The sequence below is a fragment of the Saimiri boliviensis genome, chromosome 3, assembly GCF_048565385.1.
Source record: "Saimiri boliviensis isolate mSaiBol1 chromosome 3, mSaiBol1.pri, whole genome shotgun sequence".
NCBI lineage: Eukaryota > Metazoa > Chordata > Mammalia > Primates > Cebidae > Saimiri > Saimiri boliviensis.
This window is the reverse complement of record NC_133451.1, coordinates 169,132,349-169,154,751: the sequence shown is the minus strand read 5'-3', so window position 1 is coordinate 169,154,751 and position 22,403 is coordinate 169,132,349. Positions and strand designations below refer to the sequence as shown.

General features: G+C 38.5%; 1 protein-coding gene across 3 annotated transcripts in view; it reads right to left on the bottom strand.

Moving 5' to 3' along the window:
• SEC24D (SEC24 homolog D, COPII coat complex component) overlaps positions 1-22,403 on the bottom strand; it is a 115,703-nt gene that overhangs the window by 17,290 nt on the left and 76,010 nt on the right. For all 3 annotated transcript variants that reach the window (XM_039479108.2, XM_039479109.2, XM_074396962.1), the window contains exons 13-21: positions 22,237-22,330; positions 15,655-15,771; positions 14,359-14,529; positions 11,027-11,123; positions 10,750-10,895; positions 9,219-9,357; positions 8,333-8,451; positions 2,567-2,746; positions 1,239-1,430 (exon numbers count right to left, since the gene is read on the bottom strand). In XM_039479108.2, the coding sequence (XP_039335042.1) occupies positions 1,239-1,430; positions 2,567-2,746; positions 8,333-8,451; positions 9,219-9,357; positions 10,750-10,895; positions 11,027-11,123; positions 14,359-14,529; positions 15,655-15,771; positions 22,237-22,330 (1,255 nt within the window). The remainder of the gene's footprint in view (positions 1-1,238; positions 1,431-2,566; positions 2,747-8,332; positions 8,452-9,218; positions 9,358-10,749; positions 10,896-11,026; positions 11,124-14,358; positions 14,530-15,654; positions 15,772-22,236; positions 22,331-22,403) is intronic.

Genomic DNA, 22,403 nt, shown 5'->3' with positions numbered 1-22,403 from the left:
TTGTTGATGAAATTCAAGGAAAGGTATGCTGATATAAGCACAACCCTACATCTGCTGCCTTGTGGTAGAGAGACTGGCTATTTCCTGTGGATGCTCAGTTCACCAACTATGCATTCAGCATTTACTATGTCAATATAAGAGGACGCTCTCTTAACTTTTATATAAACATTCTTTAGACTCATAGTTCTTTGCCTACTGAATTTTATTTTTAAATTACATTTCTTATTTCTTAACTTCAAACATATGCAGATATCTTACCATTTCTAAATCTTCATCTTAAAACTAGTCTCTAACTGGAATATGGATACCCTTGAATTCTTTTAAAAATAATTTTGACATTCCTAATGAATATGCAGCTCTCTAAACTGATCACCTATCATGGCCTTGAATTTTAATCCTGTCTTTTTCTGCAAGATGCTATATATACATTGATAATTTGTACTTCATACCATTGGGATCAACAACTAGACTTAAGCCATCTTGCCACAGTGTAAGTGAGACTACGGGGAACAAACTAACTCTTGAGCTCTACTGGAATCCACTATCAGAGTCAGACAATAGCCATCTGGCAGTGATGCTCATGCAACTTGGTCTACAAATAAGGTTTGCAATAAATGTTGACGCTTGTACAAATTATAATTACTGGGTTTTCCTAAGATGCTTTAAAATAGTCATTTTTATTAATTTAACATCAAACCCACAATTTCTCTTGTAATTGCAACACAGGGGTATATAATCTGTTTTTATGGAATTATTATTTTGCTAACTCAGTAATTTGATTTAGTCTGTAGTCGAACACCTATGAAAGGTTCTACATTCCTTTGAGCATGCAGTTCAGCATGAGGGATGAGCCCAGAACATAAGAACTAAATTCATTTCCCATCTCTGCCACTTTACTACCTGAAGGAACTTGGCTCTAAGCCTCAATTGATTCTTCTGTAAAATGTTGATACCATATCCATCTCAGGTATGGTATATTTAAGTATTTAGAGTACAGAGACTGGCACACAGTTAATGATCTGGAAGTGTTAGCATTTTCTATTAAAGTCATATATTTTAGTTGTTTGAAAGTACTCTATACAAATAACTTTATGCCAGCTAATTGATATTGATCAAAACATATATTTCATTCATATGCCTTATTGTTTCTTTGTGTAATATTTGACTGCACATAAGTAAAAGCATTTAAGAATTGCTATTTTTCATATTACCACAAAAGCAATGAAAAAAATACTTACCATATCTGTGTTGATATGTGCAAAAGATGGCACATTAAATATTCCTTGGATCAGTTCTGGTGGGCTGCTTACTCCCAACCATAGGAACATGTGTAGACCATTAGCCAGTAAGAATATGCCTCCTTCTGAAAGACGGGACTCAGAGCAACGAACAGCAGCAGGTAATGTTGTACTCTTGACATCTAATGTGTGCTGGGCAGGCACAGACAAGAGAGTTAGAAGCTCCTTTCTTCCCCTTCCCTTCCCTCCTTCCTCTCTTCCTGTTTCTTCCCTCCCCTCCCTCAGTGCATATTTAGTGAGTACCTATTATGTAGAAGACTTTAGTCCAGCCATTAGATAATAAACCCTACCTTGTGCAGCAAATAGTTTTTTGCAGGGAGGAAACGACAACACATAAAATAAGTAAAAAATACAGTATATAGATGGTGCTAAGAGTTATGAGGAAAAGATGCGAGAGTGGTATGGGGTGTGTCGCTGGTGAAGGTGGGGACAGTTTTAACTAGGATAGTCCAGGGAGCCCACCAGCTTCTAAGAAGGCAGCCTGAGGAGGTAAGTGAAGGAGCCATGGGGACAACTGGAGAAGACCGTTTCAGATGGAAGGAAAAGCTAGTGCACAGGCCTAGAGAAGGGCCCGACTGGAGTGTTTGAGGATCAGCACGAAGGCTGAAGTGGGATGAGGAAAGGGAGAGTAACAGAAGATTTCAGAGAGAAGGGAGGGGAGGAGAGGGCAGGCAGCACTGGGCGAGGGCTTTTACTGAGATGGGAAATCCTGGAGTGTTTTGAGTGGAGGAGTGATACAAGCTGACAATTTTTTTTTCTTTTTTGAGACAAACTCTCACTCTGTTGCCCAGGTTGGAGTGCAGTGGCACAATCTTGGCTCACTGCAACCTCCACTTCCTTAGTTCAAGCAATTCCCCTGCCTCACTCCCCTCCCCGCCCCCAGGAGCTGATTTGTTTGTATTTTTAGTAGAGATGGGGTTTCACCATATTGGCCAGACCGGTCTCGAACTCCTGCCTCGGCCTCCCAAAGTGCTGGGAATACAGGCGTGAGCCACTGCACCCAGCCTACCTTCTAGGCTGAAAACAGACTGAAGGAGACACAGAACTCCTCAGATTCCCTCCCCTCACCATAGTGAGCACACACTGATGCACATAAGCAACTTGCAGAAAGAGCCCCCGCTCAAAACCCCACACCATACATTTTGACGGCATTTGTGACTAACTTTCCTCTTAAGAACAAAATGTTTCAGATATAACATATGGTTTAAGCACAAAATAGGATTCCCTTCCAGCCTCCTCTGGGAAATGCAGCACCCCAGCATGCTTACTATGGGCAGAAGTTGTGGGTAGAAGAAAAGCTGAGAATCAGCCACACCCATGGTCATGACCAGCTGTCTCTGGAATGCCCGTTCATCGGTTGAGATCTCTGGTCTGCTGAGCAGCACACAGTTTTTTAACAAACAGTTCATGTACACTGGCAATACTTTCATGGAATCTGGTAGAATAAGCTGAAAAAGACAATTTTTTGTTTCATATGCTTGATGATTACTGAGAACAATCCTGAGCTTCATCTGTAAGACTGAAACATCATTTGCTTTTGAACTTGTAAGGATTAACTGGTAATCCATGTAAAGCACGTAGAGCACACAGTAATCTGGCACAGAGTAGGCATTCAAAGAGCAGCAGTTGTTTTTATTTTATCTAGTGCTACAGCAGCCCGGTGTAGCTGTTAGCAGCACCACCCACTCAGTGCTTAGGATGCAATTCCAGCTCTTTTACCAGGTGTGTGACCTTGGGCAAATTACTTGCGCTCTCTTTTTTCTCTCTTTTTTTTTTTTAGCTGAATAATGGTATATCTACTTCATGATAACTGAGTTTTAATAAGAATTAAATGATTTGTAAAGCACAGTGGTGCCTAGCACATTGGATGTACCATATATATGTTTAGAGAGATATATACATATTAAATAAAACTTTTTAAAAAAGTGATTTCTTAACCTATATTTCCAACTTCAAGAAAAGCATTTCTAACTGCACACAGGATATCTCTTTATGCTCTTCATGCATCTTAAACTCATCAAACAAATAATAAATGCCATTGTGTCATAGGTTCTGTGCAAAGTGTCAAGGATATAAAGAGGAATAAAGCACAGTCCGTATGATAAGATGCTTGAAGTTCACCTGGGATAGATAAATGCATAAAATATAATAAAGAGATTTCAGTACTATAGATTAAAAAAAAATGCTGCATGCATTTAGATGTGTCACTACTGAATGATAACCTGCGAAATCAAACTCCTACAATTCCACAAACATGTTCTTCCTCCCATGTTTCCTATTCAGTGTAGAACTTCCAGATGAACCCTAATTCATTTATTTCTTTACCCTCGATTAATAAACAAATCCTTTTAATTCTGCCTTCATAATCTACCCATACCTTCTATCCGTCTTCACTTTGGCTCACGTGACTTCATTCTAACTGCCCCAAAGTACATGCCCTTGTGAGATACTACAACCTAACACAGTGCAGCAATTCTAGGAGCACAACCTGATGATTTAAAAAATTGTAATTTCCTATATTATTTAACTTTCTCCTAAATCAATATTGTAAGAATAGCTAATAATTAAGTTTGACTGATCCGAACGTCACTTCCTTCCATTTAATAGCACAAGTCAGTGAACAAGGACATATCCAAAAGAAAAATTATACATAGGAGATAATAATAATTTGCAAACAGATAATTGAAATATCTGGTCTATAAATTCATGGTTTCTCTTTAGCTTTCTCTCTTTTTTATTTATTTTTATTTTTGAAACAGTCTCATTCTGTTGCCCAGGCTAGAGTGCAGTGGTACAATCTCTGCTCACTGCAACGTCTGCCTTCTGGGTTCAAGTGATTGTTCTGCCTCGGCCCCCTGCGTAGCTGGGATTGCAGGCATGTGCCACAATGCATGGTGAATTTTGCGTTTTTAGTAGGGGTGTGGTTTCATCATGTTGGCCAGGCTGGTCTCAAACTCCTGACCTCAAGCAATCTGCCTGCCTCAGCCTCCCAAAGTGCTGGGATTACAGGTGTGAGCCACCGTGCCTGGCTTAGTTTTTTATCTTAATGATGAAGAAGATGGATATATACTTATCAGAATCCATACTGAAAAGAAAATGTCCCTGAGGCTCTGTTAGAATTTATTCTACGACTTAAATTTATATCATAGGTCTCTTCCCATTATGTACTAAGTAAGAAGTGGGGGACAGAGCTTCCTAACTGGCTCAGGCAAACATATTTCAAAATGATTCGACTTTGTAGTTTGTTTCCCCTGTCGACTTCTAATCTCCTTTCAAAGAACCAAGGACAGTTAAATGTATGTTTATTCATAAGAGTAGAACACTCTCTTCTAATTTTTTCTCTAGCATAATATATCTTCATTTAACAACATTTGGTACTGGGTTACTTTCTCAGCCAAGGAAAACTATGATGAAAAGATGTAGGAAAACCAGATCATGGTCATATTCCAGAGCCATGTGGCTACTATGCTATTTCTGGTCTAGTTACCAGCTAGGCATTTTACATGTTATTATGGATCAGGAATGTGCTTGGATTCCTGTATAAGGCGTGTACATTTGGTTTTAAAATACCAGATTGAAATTTCACTGGTTGCTTCTAATTAATCAGGTCATATTAAGAGTTCAGAAATCTGTGATCCTAAATGCCACAAAGAGGTGAGATTGGCCCACAATGACATTATTAAGACTAAAAATTCTAATCAGAGGAGGTTGGATTGTAGGAGCGAGAGGGAAGAAAACAGCTGATAAATGAGAAGGAAAATCTAATCATGAAAACAAACCCAAAAAATGGAGTTAAAAAATAAAAGAAAACAAAAAGACATTTTATTCAATGTTTTTGAGTGAGGAAGAAAATGTTGCCACGGATTTCCACTATAAAATCTCCCCACCCCACTGGCCCCCCTCTATATATAACTAAATTATTCTCTGGGAGTAAGGTATGAGAGTGAGAGTGGGAGCAGTAATTCATGTAAGTCGAGCTTACCTGAATTTGGAAAATTCTTTTCTTCTTTAGGTTTTGAAGTGACAAAAGTAGTAATAATTTTTTTTTTTAAGAAAAAAATTTATTTTGCAGTTAAGGTCATTTGACTTGCCTTTTGAAATCAATGCACTTCCATAAGATATTAACATACTTAAACTCAGAACAGTGAGCTATTAGATGTAATTTTAAAAAATCTACATTGCTTATGTAAGATTTATAAGCCTTAAAGTTAGCTTTTTTTTTTTATTTTTAAATTTTTTTTATTTTAAAGATACTGGGTCTCACTTTGTCTTCCAGGCTAGAGGACAGTAGCACAATCACGGCTCACTGCAGCTTTGAACTCCTGGGCTCCAGGGATCCTCTTGCCTCAGCCTCCCAAATGGCTGGGATTATAGTCGTGCACCACCACACCTAAGTTTTTATTTTTAGTAGAGGTGGGGGCCCAGGTTGGCCTTGAACTGCTGGGCTCAAGCGTTCCTCCTGTCTTGACCTCCCAAAATGCTGCAATTACAGGTGTGAGCCACTGCACCCAGCCTAATTTGTCTTAATATTGTTTCTAGTTATATGCCTTTTGTTTTGTTTTGTTTTGTTTTTTTTGTTTTGTTTTTTGTTTTTTGTTTTTTTTGAGATAGAGTCTTGCTCTGTCACCCAGGTTGGAGTACAGTGGCATGATCTGGGCTCACTGCAACCTCCACCTCCCAGGTTCAAGCAATTCTCCTGCCTCAGCCTCCCAAGCAGCTGGGAGTACAGGCATGTGCACCATGCTCAGCTAATTTTTTGTATTTTTAGTAGAGACAGGGTTTCACCATATTGGTCAGGCTGGTCTCAAACTCCTGACTTCATAATCTGCCAGCCTCGGGATTACAGACATGAGACACCGTGCTTGGCCTTTTTTTTTTTTTCTTTTGTGATGGAGTTGCTCTGTTGCCCAGACTGGAGTGCAATGGTATGATCTTGACTCACTGAAACCTCTGCCTCCTGGGTTCAAGCTATTCTCCTGCCTCAGCCTTCTGAGTAACTGGGATTAGAGGTCTATACCAACAGGCCCAGCTAATTTTTTGTATTTTTAGTAGATGCAGCAGGGTTTCACCATGTTGGCCAAGATGGTCTTGAACTCCTGACCTCAAGTGATCCACCTGCCTTGGGCTCTCCAAGGGCTGGGATTACAGGTGTGAGCCTCCGTGCCCAGCCATGTGTCTTAACTCAGCATCTATCACACAATCCTCAGAGTGAATGCTTCCTTAAATTTTGTACTCTAATGCCTTCTCTTGCTATAGCCTAGTTTTGGCTCTGGCAATTCAGTAAAAGCAGTTCTACTGAGGTCCAGTATCATACAATCTAAATAGCTCCTTAATGGTCTTGCTTGGGTCAAGGAAACTTTGGGCTCTATGGTAAAAAGTGGAATTCCTTTAGGAATTGCTCCATCTCCATAGATACTATTTTTCACAAGTAAACTGTAGGAAAGTACCAAGATTACAGTAAGATTTTCTGAAGAGAACATTAAGTCCAACTATTCTGTTTTCAGATAATACTAACTGTTTTAGATTATCCACATTTTTCAGACTCCATGATGGTTGGTTAATCATAAGGTACTTAAGTTACATTATTTTTTTTAAGCATACTATTGGTTCAAAGGCACATTTGAAAAGTGCTCATGGAAAAACCTTATTATAAAAACAGGAACAATCTCTATCAACTTATTCATAGAAAATTTAACATCATAATGTTTTTACTCCAGAAATAAGTTATTTGTGCAAACAGGTGATCCAGTGGTAGAGACAACCCTTTAGACTTTTAAACCAGAATAACATTACAGGTTTTATTTTCTTCCGTAAGTAGGCAGTAAGTTGGTTTTTAACTTAAGGTCTTTGAATCCAGTTGTTTCAAAGTTAACAAATAAATGTCCAGAGAGGACACTAACTGTATCTGTACTACTTCAACTAATCCTTCGGGAGTGTGAGAAACTCCAGAATCAAAATAATGTTTCCATAGCTCTAAGACAAATAGTAAAATGAAGTAAATGTTTAAAGTGCTCATGATTGGACTCTTTTGGCTAGATTCCAGGTGTACCTGGTAGGCTTCTGTATAACTTGAACAAGCATGCTATGAAATAGCACTGATATTCACGTTGACTAAAATGGCAAATCTTCTGAATAATAAAGAGGACTGAATACTCATGTAGATTCAAGAGTTGCTTATACGATTATCAACACAGGAGATAAAAGAATGGGTGACTAATGTAATCACTTTGGGCAGCATGGAAAGGAACTTTCATGAAAAGTCCATCGAGTAAATGTGTTTGTTTTGTTTTCCTTCTTTGCCCAGATTATAAATTTGGACCCCAAATTTATCTGCATTATCTTTTCTGCCAAGACTTTTCTTTTAGGTGTGGCTTCAGATAGATGTCCTATCAGCACTCATTTTTGACAATGAATAAACTAGAAAGTTTTCCCATCTGTTGCTGTCTTAATTGAAATTCTATATTCACATATTTGATACGCAGCTATAAACATGCCATCTAACTTTTATTGACATAGAGAAGAATGTGAACACAAGAACAAATGCAAAATTAAATGTGGAGTTGAGGTTCTGCTTTTTGTTTTATAGGAGAAAGACTAAGTGAGGTTTACTTAAAGAATCTTCTAAAATTTCAAATTACTAGATTATGGAGACAGTCAATTCTTTGGAAAACTCTTCACATCTATTAAAAACTTTTAAATGTAAAGAACTCCAGTATTTATATTTATAAATTATATTTGTTTATAAAGTATGTTATTAGTGCCATCTCCTCATGCCAACTTTGTTACTATCCCTAAAATGTATTTAAGCATACACATTTCATAACAAAATACTCATCTCTGGATAAGAAAAGAGAATCCTGTTTATATTAGGACACTTCTTACATATAACATTCTTAATCTTCTCAGCTACATGGTTTACTATCACAGTCACAGCATCTAAGTGCCTGCAACATCATAAGCCTTCAACAGCTATGTGCTGAAGAACTGAGTAGTCGATTGTAACAGTTTACATCCATGTACAGTAGGTAGCTCACCTGACTTGCTGCAGAAGGACTGGCACAATTCTTCCGGTAACATGCCAACATATGGGCAGTCTGATTAACTAGAATTTCCCGGATGACCTTCAAAGGCTGATGGAGAATTGCTTTAAAAGCTGTGTGCACAAAACAATGAAAAGGGCATCAGTTTTAGCTCAGACACTGATAATAATAATCAGACTCTTCAAATAATCAGACAAGGAAAAAGTTGTTATTATCTTCAGACCACCAAGCAAGAATAATATTTAAATCTGTTCAGGTCGTTTGCTAATGGTCTCTTCTTGACTAAATATGATGATCTAGCTAATGGAGAACACTGGCCTACCTATGGCAAAGGTTACACTGGCCAAATTTATCTTCAGAGTATTAAAATTGTACACACAGAAAAAAAGGCAGGCCTATTTTTCATTTTTTGATATCCTGAATTCCTATGGGCTAGATTGCTACCTTTTCCAAACCTTAGTGTATGTAGAATTTCTCAAGGAAAGCCAAAGAAAAGTCCACCTCGGGCCCATTCTATTTCATAGTTAACATGGTATGGATAAGCAAGTTTAGTCTAGCATTAGAGGTGGTCTCATCCATTAACCCCGTGTGTCAGAGGGCATGATTACATACCATAATGAGGGGCTAAGCATGCTATTCCTAAATTTCAACTCAGACTGCCACTCCAGAGGGCAACTTCAACTAAGTCTGTATAGACTGGCCCTGAACTGAGTTATCTCACTTATTAATTTAGAGTTAAGAATCTGACTATTCTGCCTCAGACTTTCCTTGAATTTACCCACCAGAAGGTTGCAAAACTACAGTGCTTTTTAGCTACTGAATTACCTTGACTGAATTACTAAGCAAGGTTTCCTGAACCTCAGGATTGGCAAAGTGTTACCTGACTTGGCAAAGAAGTTGATAAGAGCATCTGTTTCACAGCTCTTATAAAGATCAGCCAGCTGGGAGCTGCAGTTTAAGCCAAGATTGTGAATCCGAAGTCTTCTTTGACCACTGATTGTCGTGTAAAGCACAGCACACTGTAGAAGCAACATTGAGGTCACATGTTTTTCTGATTAACATATCCTCCCAAACTACCTTGATCTTACTTGCATTTACAAAACATTGTGTACAGATAGATAAAAGACCTCTATTTTTTTTCTATTATTGTTAAAGAATGAACAATAGGAAGTATATGAGAATAATGACTCATTCATTTGCTGGGTTTCAAGGTAGCACTTCACTAGTTTAAACTGATGTAAATAATCACATTACTACATGTAAATAATTCACATGTAAATAATCACATTTCTACAACTAGTCTTCATTTTTCATAGCTCATGTTTTATTACCAGGGATCGAGGTCCAGAGACAATACCTTCACATGCTCAGAGCCCTACTCAAGGCTCACTTCCTTAAAAACATACAACTAGCTTTCACAATGGACTTAGGTCTTATGCTGATGATATACATTTCAAGAATGCGTAGATAGAACCACTTCCCCAAACATCTGTGATTGAAATATAAACTTTAATTAAAGTTCTTCCTCAACCTAATGCCAGCCTCTCTTCATCCTTTAAAGATGATGCTAATGTTTGAAAACTATGACCATGTATATCTCGTGGCCATAGTTTTTCTTTTTTTAATTCAAAGTCTCCATGGCTATTAGCTAGTTTCACTTTAAACAAAGCAAATCCTATTTCACTTGCTTATAATATAATATGATTAACATGGTTTTGGGGCTGAACTGTGGCTCCTCCAACGTCCTAACCCCCTAGTACCTAAGTATTTGGAGATGAGGTCTTTAAAGAGGTAAATTAATTAAAGTGAGTTCAGTAGAGTGCACCCTAATTCATTATGACTGAATAAGAGGAAAAACTTTGGACACAGACATGTAACAAAGGAAAGATGATGTGAAGACACAGGGGAGAAGAAAACCATCTACAAACCAAGGACAGGGGCCTGGAACCGATCCTTCCCTCCAGGCCCTCAGAAACCTTGATCTTGGACTTCCAGCCTCCAGAACTGTGAGAAAATAAATTTCTGTTGTGTAAGCTGCTTCCTCTGTAGTGTTTCTTATAGCAGTCCTCGCAAACTAATACAGCTATGGTAGCCGTGAATGGGTGCTGAAGCCCAACAGAAGTGACTACTGTTAGAAGCCAGTTTGCTGATGCCTCTGCTGCTCACCACAAATTTGCTGGACTTGCATGCAATGACACAAAATTGTCCCTTCATATAAGTGGCAAATATGAATGAGCGTGGAGAAACCTCACAATTGAGTGTTCTAATCTACTAACTTTTGACTTTGGAGAAAGAGAGTTGAATTTTTTTTTTATAAAGACACGAATACATTTGACGGTATTTCAGTCTTCCCACTGATCACTGCCGGTAACAAACGAAAGAACAAAACAGGGGAATACATTTTGAGTCACCTGGATTAAGGCTCCAGTGTCCTCGCTGAGTCTGTCGTCGTGCTTGAACTCCACAGTAACTGCCTTGTCACTGTCGATGGCGGCCATTTCTACATCAGTGCTGGTGTTCATCCAGATTCCTCCGAAGAAGTCGGTGGCTCTGAAACCTAAAGGTAAGGGGGAAGGGACATTTCCCTTCTATTTATTTTATGGTTATTTTCTTTTTTGGCCTGTTATTAATCTGAAAAAGAAACAATGATACAAGGGAGACCTGAAAAATTGTATAAATGATAGTTACCTGTGCTGGTACGAACCCTCATAATAGCATCAAAGCCTATTTTCTTTTCAATGTCATTTCTGAGGTCGTTCAAAAATTGTTGGCTATCCAAGTGCATCTAAAAAATAAAGTCTGATCAGTGTCCACTAGATGGCAGTAAAATACTTAAAATAACTTCTCATTTTAATCACGAGTTAAAATAATTCTTAAATCCCGATTTGGCATATTTTTGCATATATCTTATGCTTCTTTGGTTAAAGAAAATATAGGATCTTTGGAAACTGTTTCTTAACTTTTGAAACTAAAGTCACATCTATTATGTTCCTTCATTTTAACACTTAGATGAGAAAATCTATTATTAATCACAAATGGGAAAATTAAGAGCGCATAAGTGAGCCACTCAGTGGCTTAGGGTTAGAGATACGATTAAGACTCAGGGTAGGCCGGGTGCAGTGGCTGACGCCTGTAATCCCAGCACTTTGGGAGGCCGAGGCGGGTGGATCACAAGGTCAAGAGATCGAGACCATCCTGGTCAACATGGTGAAACCCCGTCTCTACTAAAAATACAAAAAAAAAAAAAAAAATTAGCTGGGCATGGTGGCGCGTGGCTGTAATCCCAGCTACTCAGGAGGCTGAAGCAGGAGAATTGCCTGAACCCAGGAGGCGGAGGTTGCAGTGAGCCGAGATCGCGCCATTGCACTCCAGCCTGGGTAACAAGAGCGAAACTCCATCTCAAAAAAAAAAAAAAAAAAAAAAAAGACTCAGGGTATAATACCCATTTCATGAGGTTGGGGAAAGAGCCTGCGATTGGGGCTTTTAAAAAATCTGACTACATTCAGAGCTTTGTGAAGCTATGTAAGGGGAAGTATAAACCCCTCTCCTACCCCTATTAACTATTCTATGATGACCATATTTCTGAAAGATGACCACATTCCACAACTAAGCAACGTTTATATAATATGCACATGTGCACAATACTGAGCTCAGAGGACACCCAAGACAGTAAACAAACTAGCTGAACACCAGCTTCTAAAGCTTCTCATCTGACCTTGTCAGTGAAGCTCTTTAGGAAATTTTCACTACTATTTGACATGTAGGAGAGACACTGACACACACATCCCAAAGAGAATGAAGGAGGAAAGGAAAGAGGGAGATCACAGACACAATCTTTATAACAATCCCTTTATTTGCTTGCATACAACTTGGTGGTGCCTGCATAGTTCTTGACCATCATCTTCATCTTATAATGTTACTGAATGGAAAAGGCTATTAAAGTTTGTATTGTTGAAGACGAAAAAGAAATGCTATGGTAGGATTCAGTTTTGCAACAATTGGAATAAACACAAACAACTGAATAGCAGCATAGGCAACATTAACACTCTTTTCTTACAAAATATTTTACTGCCTGTTTACATCTTAGAGGCTTTTCCTCTGCTGGATTATAACCACATTTCTTTTTTAGTAACATTGAAGGAATCAATAATAATTATGGATATGTTGAGGTACAAGAAAATATCCTTTATTATATCAGAAACTACATACGGTTGGCACATAACTCAAAAATTTAAATAGAAAAAAAAGTAATACGCCTGGATGATTACACCGCAGAGCAGCCCCTGCCTACACATCACTTGGTAGGCTGTTCTTTGAAGCCAAGTCACTACCATGTAGATGATAACAACAGTATATAGCAAAGGGCCAAAAGAACCCCAGTACAATTCACATATGCCAGGAATGGAGGATGATAAAGTCCTTTTTGGAAAAGGGTGGGTGAAAGACTTCTGATGAAATTTATTCCCCTAGCTGGAAAAGGAGCTAACATTGATCAGCATGGTAGGTTTCATGTACCTCAATACCCAGAATATGTGTAGAATGAGTAAGGGTTAGAATTCTGTATGATTATTAAGAGCTTATTTTCTAGAGTGTGGCTGAAAATACTTTTATCCAAAAGTCTTCGAAAGAGTTGTTAAAGCTTTTTCAATTTTATTTCAATTTACAATCTTTGGTCTTATCAAGTCCCTTAACTAGTTTATAATATAAATATGTAACTAGTCTCTATTAAGAATAGTATTGATGATTAACAAAAGTAGATGACTAACATTTGTTATTTATGTTGGAGAACACACCTTCCCAGTCCATGCCTCCATGTCTGTCCAGGCACACACACTTTAGGTGAGGGGGAGTGACTTATCTGATTAATAAGTTTGGGGAAAAGTAACTGGGTGGGCACAGCTCAGCCTCTTCTGAGTCCTCTTCATAGGAAGGCAGCTGGCCTGCAGGAGGCATACATTTTCTGTCCCTCCATACAGTGTGTTTTCAAGGCATAAGGGTCCACAGGAGAAACTCAAATTGTGGCCACTCTGTGCCTGGGTGTTTAAGTTTGTCAAATTCAGGGTAAATCATTAGCAAGCCCACTTGCCTACAGACTCAGGTCCATTATAGTGCTGACATTTTGATCATCTCTTGAACATGTCTCTCAATTCAGGTTGGGAAGAGATAAGTGTAATGAATTGATCCCTAAAATCCCGATAATTTAAAACAAATATGCAGTCACTTTTAAAAGTATTAAGTATATGTTACATAAAATATATTTTTCCTCATTACAAAAGCTCACAGTAATATTTAACTCTGAGGATAAATATGCTCATTCTATCACCAAACACTTAGGAAGTATGGATTTGCTGAACCACACACACACACACACACACACACACACACACACACACATATACACGCACCCCCCACACACAGTCGTCCCTCATTATCTGTGGGGGATTGGTTCCAGAACCTCCCATAGATACCAAAATGTACCAGATGCTCAAATCCCTAACATAAAATGGTATATTTGCATATAACCTACACGCATTTTACATACCCTTTAAGTCATCTCTAGATTACTTAGCTTTTAATTTTTTGTCAAGACAGGGTATTGCTATGTAGCCCAGGCTGATTTTGAAGTCCTGGTCTCAAGTGATCCTCCCACCTCAACCTCTCAAAGCACTGAGATTACAGACATTGGGTCACTGCGCCTAGCTTACATTACTTATAATACCTAATACAATGTGAATTGTTATGTACGTAATTGTTATACTATAGAGCATAATGAAAAAAGTCTGTACATATTCAGTATGTTACAAAATTTTATTCTGAATATTTTTGATCCAAGGTTGGTTGAAGCCAAGACGCAGAACTCTCCTGATAAAAAGGGCCAACAATATAATTTGTTTTCCATCTGCTCTTGAATTTATATTTGTCATCTACCCACAAGTGAACACAGTTTTTAAACTTATAATTTAAACACCAAAATTAAAATGGGAGTGGAAGACTGAGGTGAACAAATTGCTGGCATTTACCTGGAAATTGCTGTATTTGTAAAGGGTTCCTCCAGTGAGCTGAGGAACCAGCCCCAGCGAGGCCACGTCCACATATTGACTGGGAAAGAGGAAGAGGGTCACAGAGCAGCCGTGAGCCACGCAGTCCTTGGCCAATGAGTCATAGACATTTGTTTGGGGCTGGAAAAGTATCTGGAAGAAAGATGCATAAAAGGAAAAAGAAAAATTATGAAATGTTTTTGGTTTAAATTTCAAATTTCTATTGAATTCTTGTTGAATTTTCAAAATGGAAAAATAGACATTTTCCAGGTAAGTGACCTAGGCTGAAGAAACACACTGTGGTCATCATCAGTGCAGTGGCCACCTGCTGAGGACTCAGTCTGTGCCAGGTCCATGCTGTGTGAAGTAATTTTGTGTTCAATTTTATTTTATACTCTATCAATCCTAATGAAGCTGATACTGCAGCCCTTACTTTACAGACTTAGATGAAGCAACCTGTAGTTGCCGTGTAACCACAAGTTGGATCCTATGTCCATAGCCTTATCCATCCCACAGACTTTCCCTTCACTGCTACACTGTCAGAGGTTTTAGGCGAAGGCATATTTTGAGAACCCCATGCCTGTGCTTCATGCCTCAGGTCTCTACCTCCAAGGGGTATCGTCAGACGGTACAGTCTATATTAATCATTGGAGGTCACAGTCTAAAGCCCTCTACCCTTTCAATCTGCTGTTTTCTCCCACTTCCTCCATTTCTGTAATAGTCTTATCATTCAGTCTTTCTTATGCTGATTATGCACGAAAAAGTTTGGGACACCGCCCCCCACCCCACCTTTTTTTTTCTAGATGGAGTCTCTCTCTGCTGCCCAGGCTGCAGTGCAGTGGTGTGATACAACATCCATTTCTTGAGTTCAAGTGATTCTCCTGCCTCAGCCTCCCAAGTAGCTCCCACCCTGGCTAATTTTTATATTTTTAGTAGAGGTGGGGTTTCACCATGTTGGCCAGACTGAACTCCTGACTTCAAGTGATCTACCTACCTCGGCCTCCCAGAGTGCTGAGATTACAGGCATGAGCCACCATGCCTAGCCTGGGCCCTTATTTTAATTTATGTATTTCAGAAATCAGTTTTTCTAGGAATATAAAATATTTTAAGCTGTTTGTAATCCAAAATATTCCTGTAATATGCAATGCCCTTGACTTAATTTATCTTAATTTATGAGATTTAGTTTCGCCCCCTTTCTTACACTAAGAACACATTGCCTCTTTAACTCCTCTTAATAACTGACATATAGATACTAAAATAGTAACTGTTTACAAGTACCTTCTCTTTGTCTGTATTAACCAGTTTTTTGTCATCTCTGTTTTTGAGCTTTCCTGGTGCTTCAGCAGTTGGCAAGGAAGAATGGAAGATGAACAGCTTCCCAGGACAGTCTGCTGCCTAAAAAAAAAACCCAAAACTCACAGAAAATGCCTTGAGTAGGAACATTTTAAGAGAATCAGAAACTAAATTAAAATATAAGTTCTTTCTATGAGCTAAGCACTATATTCATTTAATTTAATCCTCATAATAACCTTTGTGTCCCTGGGGAGGTACTATTCTGTTTTATAGATTAGAAAATTAAGGCTGAGAGAGGATAGGCCAAAAGTAATAAAAGTTGTAAACGAAAGAGAGCCAACATTTAAAGCTAGGTCTATGTATCATGATGCTTAAAAAAAAAAAAAAAAAAAACTACTAAAATGATGTTATGATGAAAACACTTTCTTATTTAGCCTACGGTATAGCCTCCTGGACCAGGTAATCTCATAATGTAAAGTAGATGGTAGAATTCCCAGGATGATGATGTAACAGAAGCTCTTATTTCAGATCTTCAGTAAACATGGATTAAAGCTATGGTGGTATTTTGAGGAAGAACGCATAAGAACGTAGCGGTGGTTGGCAACAGTAGACACCAAGAACTATGAGCTATGAGGCATGATGCCAAGAGGAAAAGTATGGGATCAAGATTATACATCTGTAGTTCTTTTTGTTGCTTCCTGGTGTCTGGGAAGCAACAAAAAGAGTCAAGCTCCATGACAGTCAAGTCAGCACTAAGAATCAAGACTTAAAATCTTATTTAAGGTGCTAAGAAGTAACCTACTAAGCAAAATTTCCTGGAATTAAGTATGATTCAATATATTGTCCTTCCATCCCCACCATGCTGCTTTTCTCCAAACCACACTGCACACTGCACCAGAGCAGTGCATCTGAAACGAAGACAATAGCTCTGATCAGGTATGTGGCTTTTATCCTTACGAATCCTGAAGAGCTGAGCACAATTGCTCATGCTGGTAATCCTAACACCTTGGGAGGCTGATGCAGGATGACTGCTTGAACCTGGGAATTTGAGACCGGCCCAGGCAACGTAGTGAGACTCTCATCTCTACCAAAACTAAAAGATTAGCTGAGTATGGTGGTGCATGCTTGTAGTATCCACTACTAAGGAGGCTGAGATGAAGGGATTGCTTAAGCCTAGGAGTTTGAGGCTGCAGTGAGCTATGATCATGCCACTGCACTCCAGCCTAGGTGACAGAGCCAGATCCTGGAAGGAAGGAAGGAAGGAAGGGAGGGAGGGAGGGAGGGAGGAAGGAAGGAAGGAAAGAAGGAAGGAAGGGAGGGAGGGAGGGAGGGAAAGGGGAAGAGAGGGAGGGAGGGAAAGGGGGAGGGAGAGAGGGAGGGAGGGAGGGAAAGGGGGAGGGAGGGAGGGAGGGACAGAGGGATAGAGAGGGAGAGAAGGAAAGAGGAAGAGGAAGGGAGGAAGGAATCCTGAAGGTTTTCTAGTACACAATAAAGTCCACAGTCCTTTATCCGGGTAGGCATAGGAAGGGTGAGAAACAGTGAGATGAGCTGCTACCAACATTTACTGCAGGCAGCTCTGTGCCAGGCTCTTCACACATTTTCTTTAACACTCACAACCTCATTCAGCAGGTACTACTGTTTGCATTTTAAGAATAGGGAAACTGAGACTCATCCAATTTGCCCCAGGTCACACAACCAGTAAATGATAACTTTAAAGGCCCTTTGAAGTTGAGTCTGAATCTATCTTTCCAGTCTTACTTCCAACATGTCCTTACCCCTGACATCTGCTTACACTGGAAGTTTTAGCCACACAAGCTTCTTGCTTTCCTGGGATATACCACATGCTTTACACACCTCCCTATCTGTGCACATTCTGTTCCCTTGGCCTGGAATGCATTTCTCCAGCTTTCTGCCTGCAGCTGTTATTTGCAAAGGCACAGTGTGCCTGGCTCAGTTGCAAGATGTGCAGTAAGTGCTGCTAATAATAAGGTACTTAGGTTTGTGAATAGCTCTCTTAAAAACAGAGAGAGAGAATTCAAGGTCAGCCCTGTCCCAATGTCTCTCTCAGTGACTGACATTCTAAGCTCTGTGGAGTGGGTGAGAGAGGTGAAGACACAGCTGACGTGGTGAGAAGGGGCGTAACCTGGGGCCTGCTGTCTCATCTCTGCTATGGCCAGTAGTGAGCAAAAATTTGTGTGCTGTGATCTTATTGTTGCATGTGTCTTCTACTGAAAATTACTGACAGATGCAGTTCTTATTAATATAAGGACACAAGGATGAATGAAGAACAAGTATGAATCTATAGGCATATGTGTACTAAATAGGAGAAAGGGAATAGCAAGATTTTGGCCAGTAAAGACACATTAGCTCCAATGACCAAATGAGAGTAAAATTTACAATAATACTGATTACAAAATGTTAAGCATGTTGAAACCCTGAAATTCTATGACTGTAAATTTATTATCTCTGTAGTTTTCTTTTCTTTTCTTTTTTTTTTTTTTTGAGACGGAGTCTTGCTCTTGTTGCCCAGGCTGGAGTGCCATGGTGCGATCTCAGCTCACTGCAACCTCCACTTCCCAGGTTCAAGCAATTCTTGTGCCTCAGCCTCCCGAGTAGCTGGGATTACAGGTGTGCAACACCATGCCCGGCTAATTTTGTATTTTTAGTAGAGATGCTGTTTCTCCATGTTGGTCAGGCTGGTCTTGAACTCCCGTCCTCAGGTAATCTGCTCACCTCAGCCTCCCAAGTGTTGGGATTATAGGCGTGAGTCACCATGCCTGGCCCTGTAGCTTTTATTATTATGAAAATCGTTTTAAAAAACATTCAAATATCATAGAGAGTATAAACCTTTAATAAAAAGTCTACCTTCTCACCAGCTTTTCATGCCTGGCCTACCCGATTCCCCTAAGGCATTCACTGTCCAAAATTCTATTCATTTAGATATTCTCTACTCGTATTAATATTGTCATTTTATACCACAGCAGTAAAGAACATGAGTCCTACCTGTCATGATCAGAATCAGCCATTTTATTATCTGAGTGACACTGGACAAATTATTTAACTTCTTTAATTTTCAGTTATCTCATGACAGGTCAATACATTAAACTACACAAAATATTGTTAGGAGAATTCAATCATCTAGTACACGGCGTTAATCATAATGAAACATACTTTGTCTTGTTATATTTTACTATATTACCTATAGTAAAACTCTGAGGGAAAAAACATCAGGGCCCACTGGAAAAAAAGGTCAATATTATTTAAAAAGTGGCCATATTTATTTTTTCCTTATGAAATGGTTACTTTTAGATCCATAATTTCATAAACACACCATTATATAGCCTTTTAGAAGTAGCAAATTAATAAAAGCTAAAGGTCTTATGTATTAAATGTTTTATTCCCTACAAAAATTTATGTTTTAACCAAAGTCTGACTTTGCCTATAGGAGTGAGTCATGCAGAATTAATGAATGGTATGTATTATTCTTATTATAGCAGAAAACAGGTTGAGAGAGGCTAGCCTGGAGAACTCGTAGTTTGAAATTCAGCTCTGACACCCCTTCCTCTGCTATTACCACCTTCGACTTTACCTGCTCTTCTTGATAGAAAAGACTATTCTTGAATTAATGACATTTGTATCACAACTTTAAGTATTCTAGTGTCTCCTCCTGTAGATCAAGGGCTCCCTGAAAAGGAAGGACCTAGATTTTGTGTTTCTCCAACCCCCACTGAGACTACCACCTTCCATTCTATGGTGTTCCATAAACCCTTGGGCAAGGAGTACTGTTTGTGATGCATTCCCCTGCAATCAAATTTAGGTACGTATATGGATAATGTAAAAATAAATTCCCCCCAACTCATATATTTTAAGCATAACCACTAAAGATCATTTTCCTCTCCCCCCCCTTTTTTTTTTTTTGCCAAATATTACCCCTAATTTTATGGTGGAAATAATAGCTAACTTAGTAAACTGTTCTTTGGCCGAGTTAACAGACAATGCCAGCAATTCATGTATAGTTGAGTCATGAAGGTCAGATTTTGAAATAAATGCAGATTTTTAAAGGCTATGTGGGGAAAAAAGTGCTAAGCGTACAAGATGCTGTGGACATGGAGGCATTTACAACAGAAAATAGTACTGTAAAGCCTGTAGTTGGATATTTCAATGACTCTTCAAAAGTACGCATAAGAACTTTCCAAAGAGTTGCTGTTTATTTTCATGACAAATTTGCATATTTTTTGGTTAGTTTTTGCCTACTCTGTTTGCTTCAAGAAGTACTACTACTGATTATATAAAGATTTTACGTGGCGTGTAGCTGATAGAAAATAAAGCTATAATTCAAATAGGGGAGTACAGTTCTGAAATGTTTTCACTTGGACACACAGTAAGAAAACTTTCACTTTATGTTCTTTCCATTTCTACTCCCTGTGCACAGTGGATGAGACCCTCATCTCTGGCCTTCTGGGAGGAATATCCTGAGCTATTTGGCTGACCAGCCACAGTCCTGGGCTTTCCAAAGTTACTCTTTGCCCTTCTCCCACTCCCATTAAAAAATATATAACCAACCAACATTGTGTTTTGTATTACAGAGTTACATCTTCTCCAGCATACTGTAAGCAGCACAGGGGCAGGGACAGCAGTGGAGCATCACGCAGCCTCCACACGAAAACTGACCTTGGGGAGAACAATGTTTACTTTGCCAGCAGGGATGGTAGTAACTGCCACTGACATTATGTCCAACAGTGGCATTTTGTCAAGATAGTTCCTTATCTATTTATAAAGAGTTATTTACCTTTTATAAAGATAGTTCAGTCTGCTTTGTAAGAACACTATTATACTACTCATTAACTTTGTATTTATGAACTTATCCTGAGTTGTTATATATTTAGATATTAGTGCCTTCTCATTTTTAAACATCAAGATTAAAATATACATTATTATAACAATAAAATTACAAATATGACCAAAAAAACCCATGCAAAAGATATGAGATACATCACATTGGCTGAAGTGAGCTGGACTCTAGTAAACTAGCTGATAGTGGAACATACTGATTGCTGTGGTCATTGTACTGCATGAGCAACCTTGGAGAACGTGGCTATTAAGAACAGTGATTTTCAATAATGCATCATAATTATAACAAATTTCAGATACATAGAATGCATGTACACAATTTGCTTTATATAGCTCTTCTTTCTAAGCTGGCAAACAGCCTCTAGACCTCTTGTGGACTGCCAATGTGGCAACCACTGTTGTAAGAGTGCTCCCTTTTAGAAATGAAATATGGGGTTTAGCTGGGACTCTACATTCAGGTCCTCTGGAAGCCTTGGCTTTACAATTCTACGTTACTATGCTCTCTTAATTGATGAAATATTAGCTAATGAATATCTACTCATCCTTCCTTTCATATACAAATCCATGAATACAGTATTATTCCCAGTCCTAATTTCTTAGAGTAGAAAGACTTGTAGGGTGATATATGACTTATTGTGTATAGGAACATTTACATATGGATTTCTAGATATTTTAATGGAGGAGAAAAGAACAAAAACAACCCTTTCAAATTGAAATAGAAGGTATTGATTTGTAGTCATGTAGAATAAAACAAATTCTCTTCTTTCTGAAGACCAACCAGTTATCATTTGTTGGCTTCTGTTAGGTGAGCCCTAATATCTTCAAGTTGCTTTATGATATCATATTTCTTATTAATTTTATGTTAAATTAACATATATTCTGAGACTTTTTGGGTGATATCCACAAAAATCTTTGATCCCGTAAGTAAATACTCTTTAGGATAAAGAAAACTCAAGCAAGAATCACTGTCTTAGAACCAAGGTATATATTGAGATATAAAATTATGTGGGAAGTGTTTCATAAACTCAGTTCTGTAATATTGTTGTTGCTGTTACTGTTATTATTACTAAGCATTTTATTTTAAAATTAAAATTTAACTTTAATAATAACATTTTAAAATTAATTTTAGGAAACAGCTGTAAGGGCCAAAGTGGTCTGACTCTTGTGTTAAGGTAATAATGATGATTTAGAGTGAGTGCTTTTTAATCATTATGCCTTCTTGAGTTTACTGTCTTCATTACAATGAGGATGACCAGAGTCATTCTGGGCTCAGCTTCCCAACTAGAGATATGGCCAACCTCTCATCTACTTCTGGCAATCAGCATTCACATCTCTGTCATTGGCTGTCACAAGGACTTGGCCTGGCATGTTTGAAAATCCCATGGCTGGGGACAGTGATATGGTAATCTGGTAGTTCTGATATTGTTGGATTGATTTTAAAATAGACCATATAAAGTTCATACAAAAGCCAGAGGGAGGGGCTAAACTGGAAATCCTGGCAAAATCAGTTGCTCAGATGCTAACAGTGCTGGAATGGAAATGCTGGGACCAATCTGTGGTTTTGGCCATTTCCTCCTGGGAGTTGAGTGGAAGTTTAGAATAGCCTCTAGTGACCCACATTTTAATGAAGAGTATATAACTGAAACTTTCTTTTTTGTTGTTGTTTCTCTGTTTTTAAAATTTATTTACTAGCAATTAGAAGTGGCTTCTTCTCACCTTTAGTGCTTCCATGCCAGCCTGGATGACAGGGGCAAAGACAGTCTCATTTTCATTAGAGTCTGCAAAGATGTCTGGAATCTGGTCCAACAAACTATAAGACATGAGTAAGCAAAAGGTTTGAAATGTTTAGCATATTTTAATAAACTTTAAGCAATAAATCACTG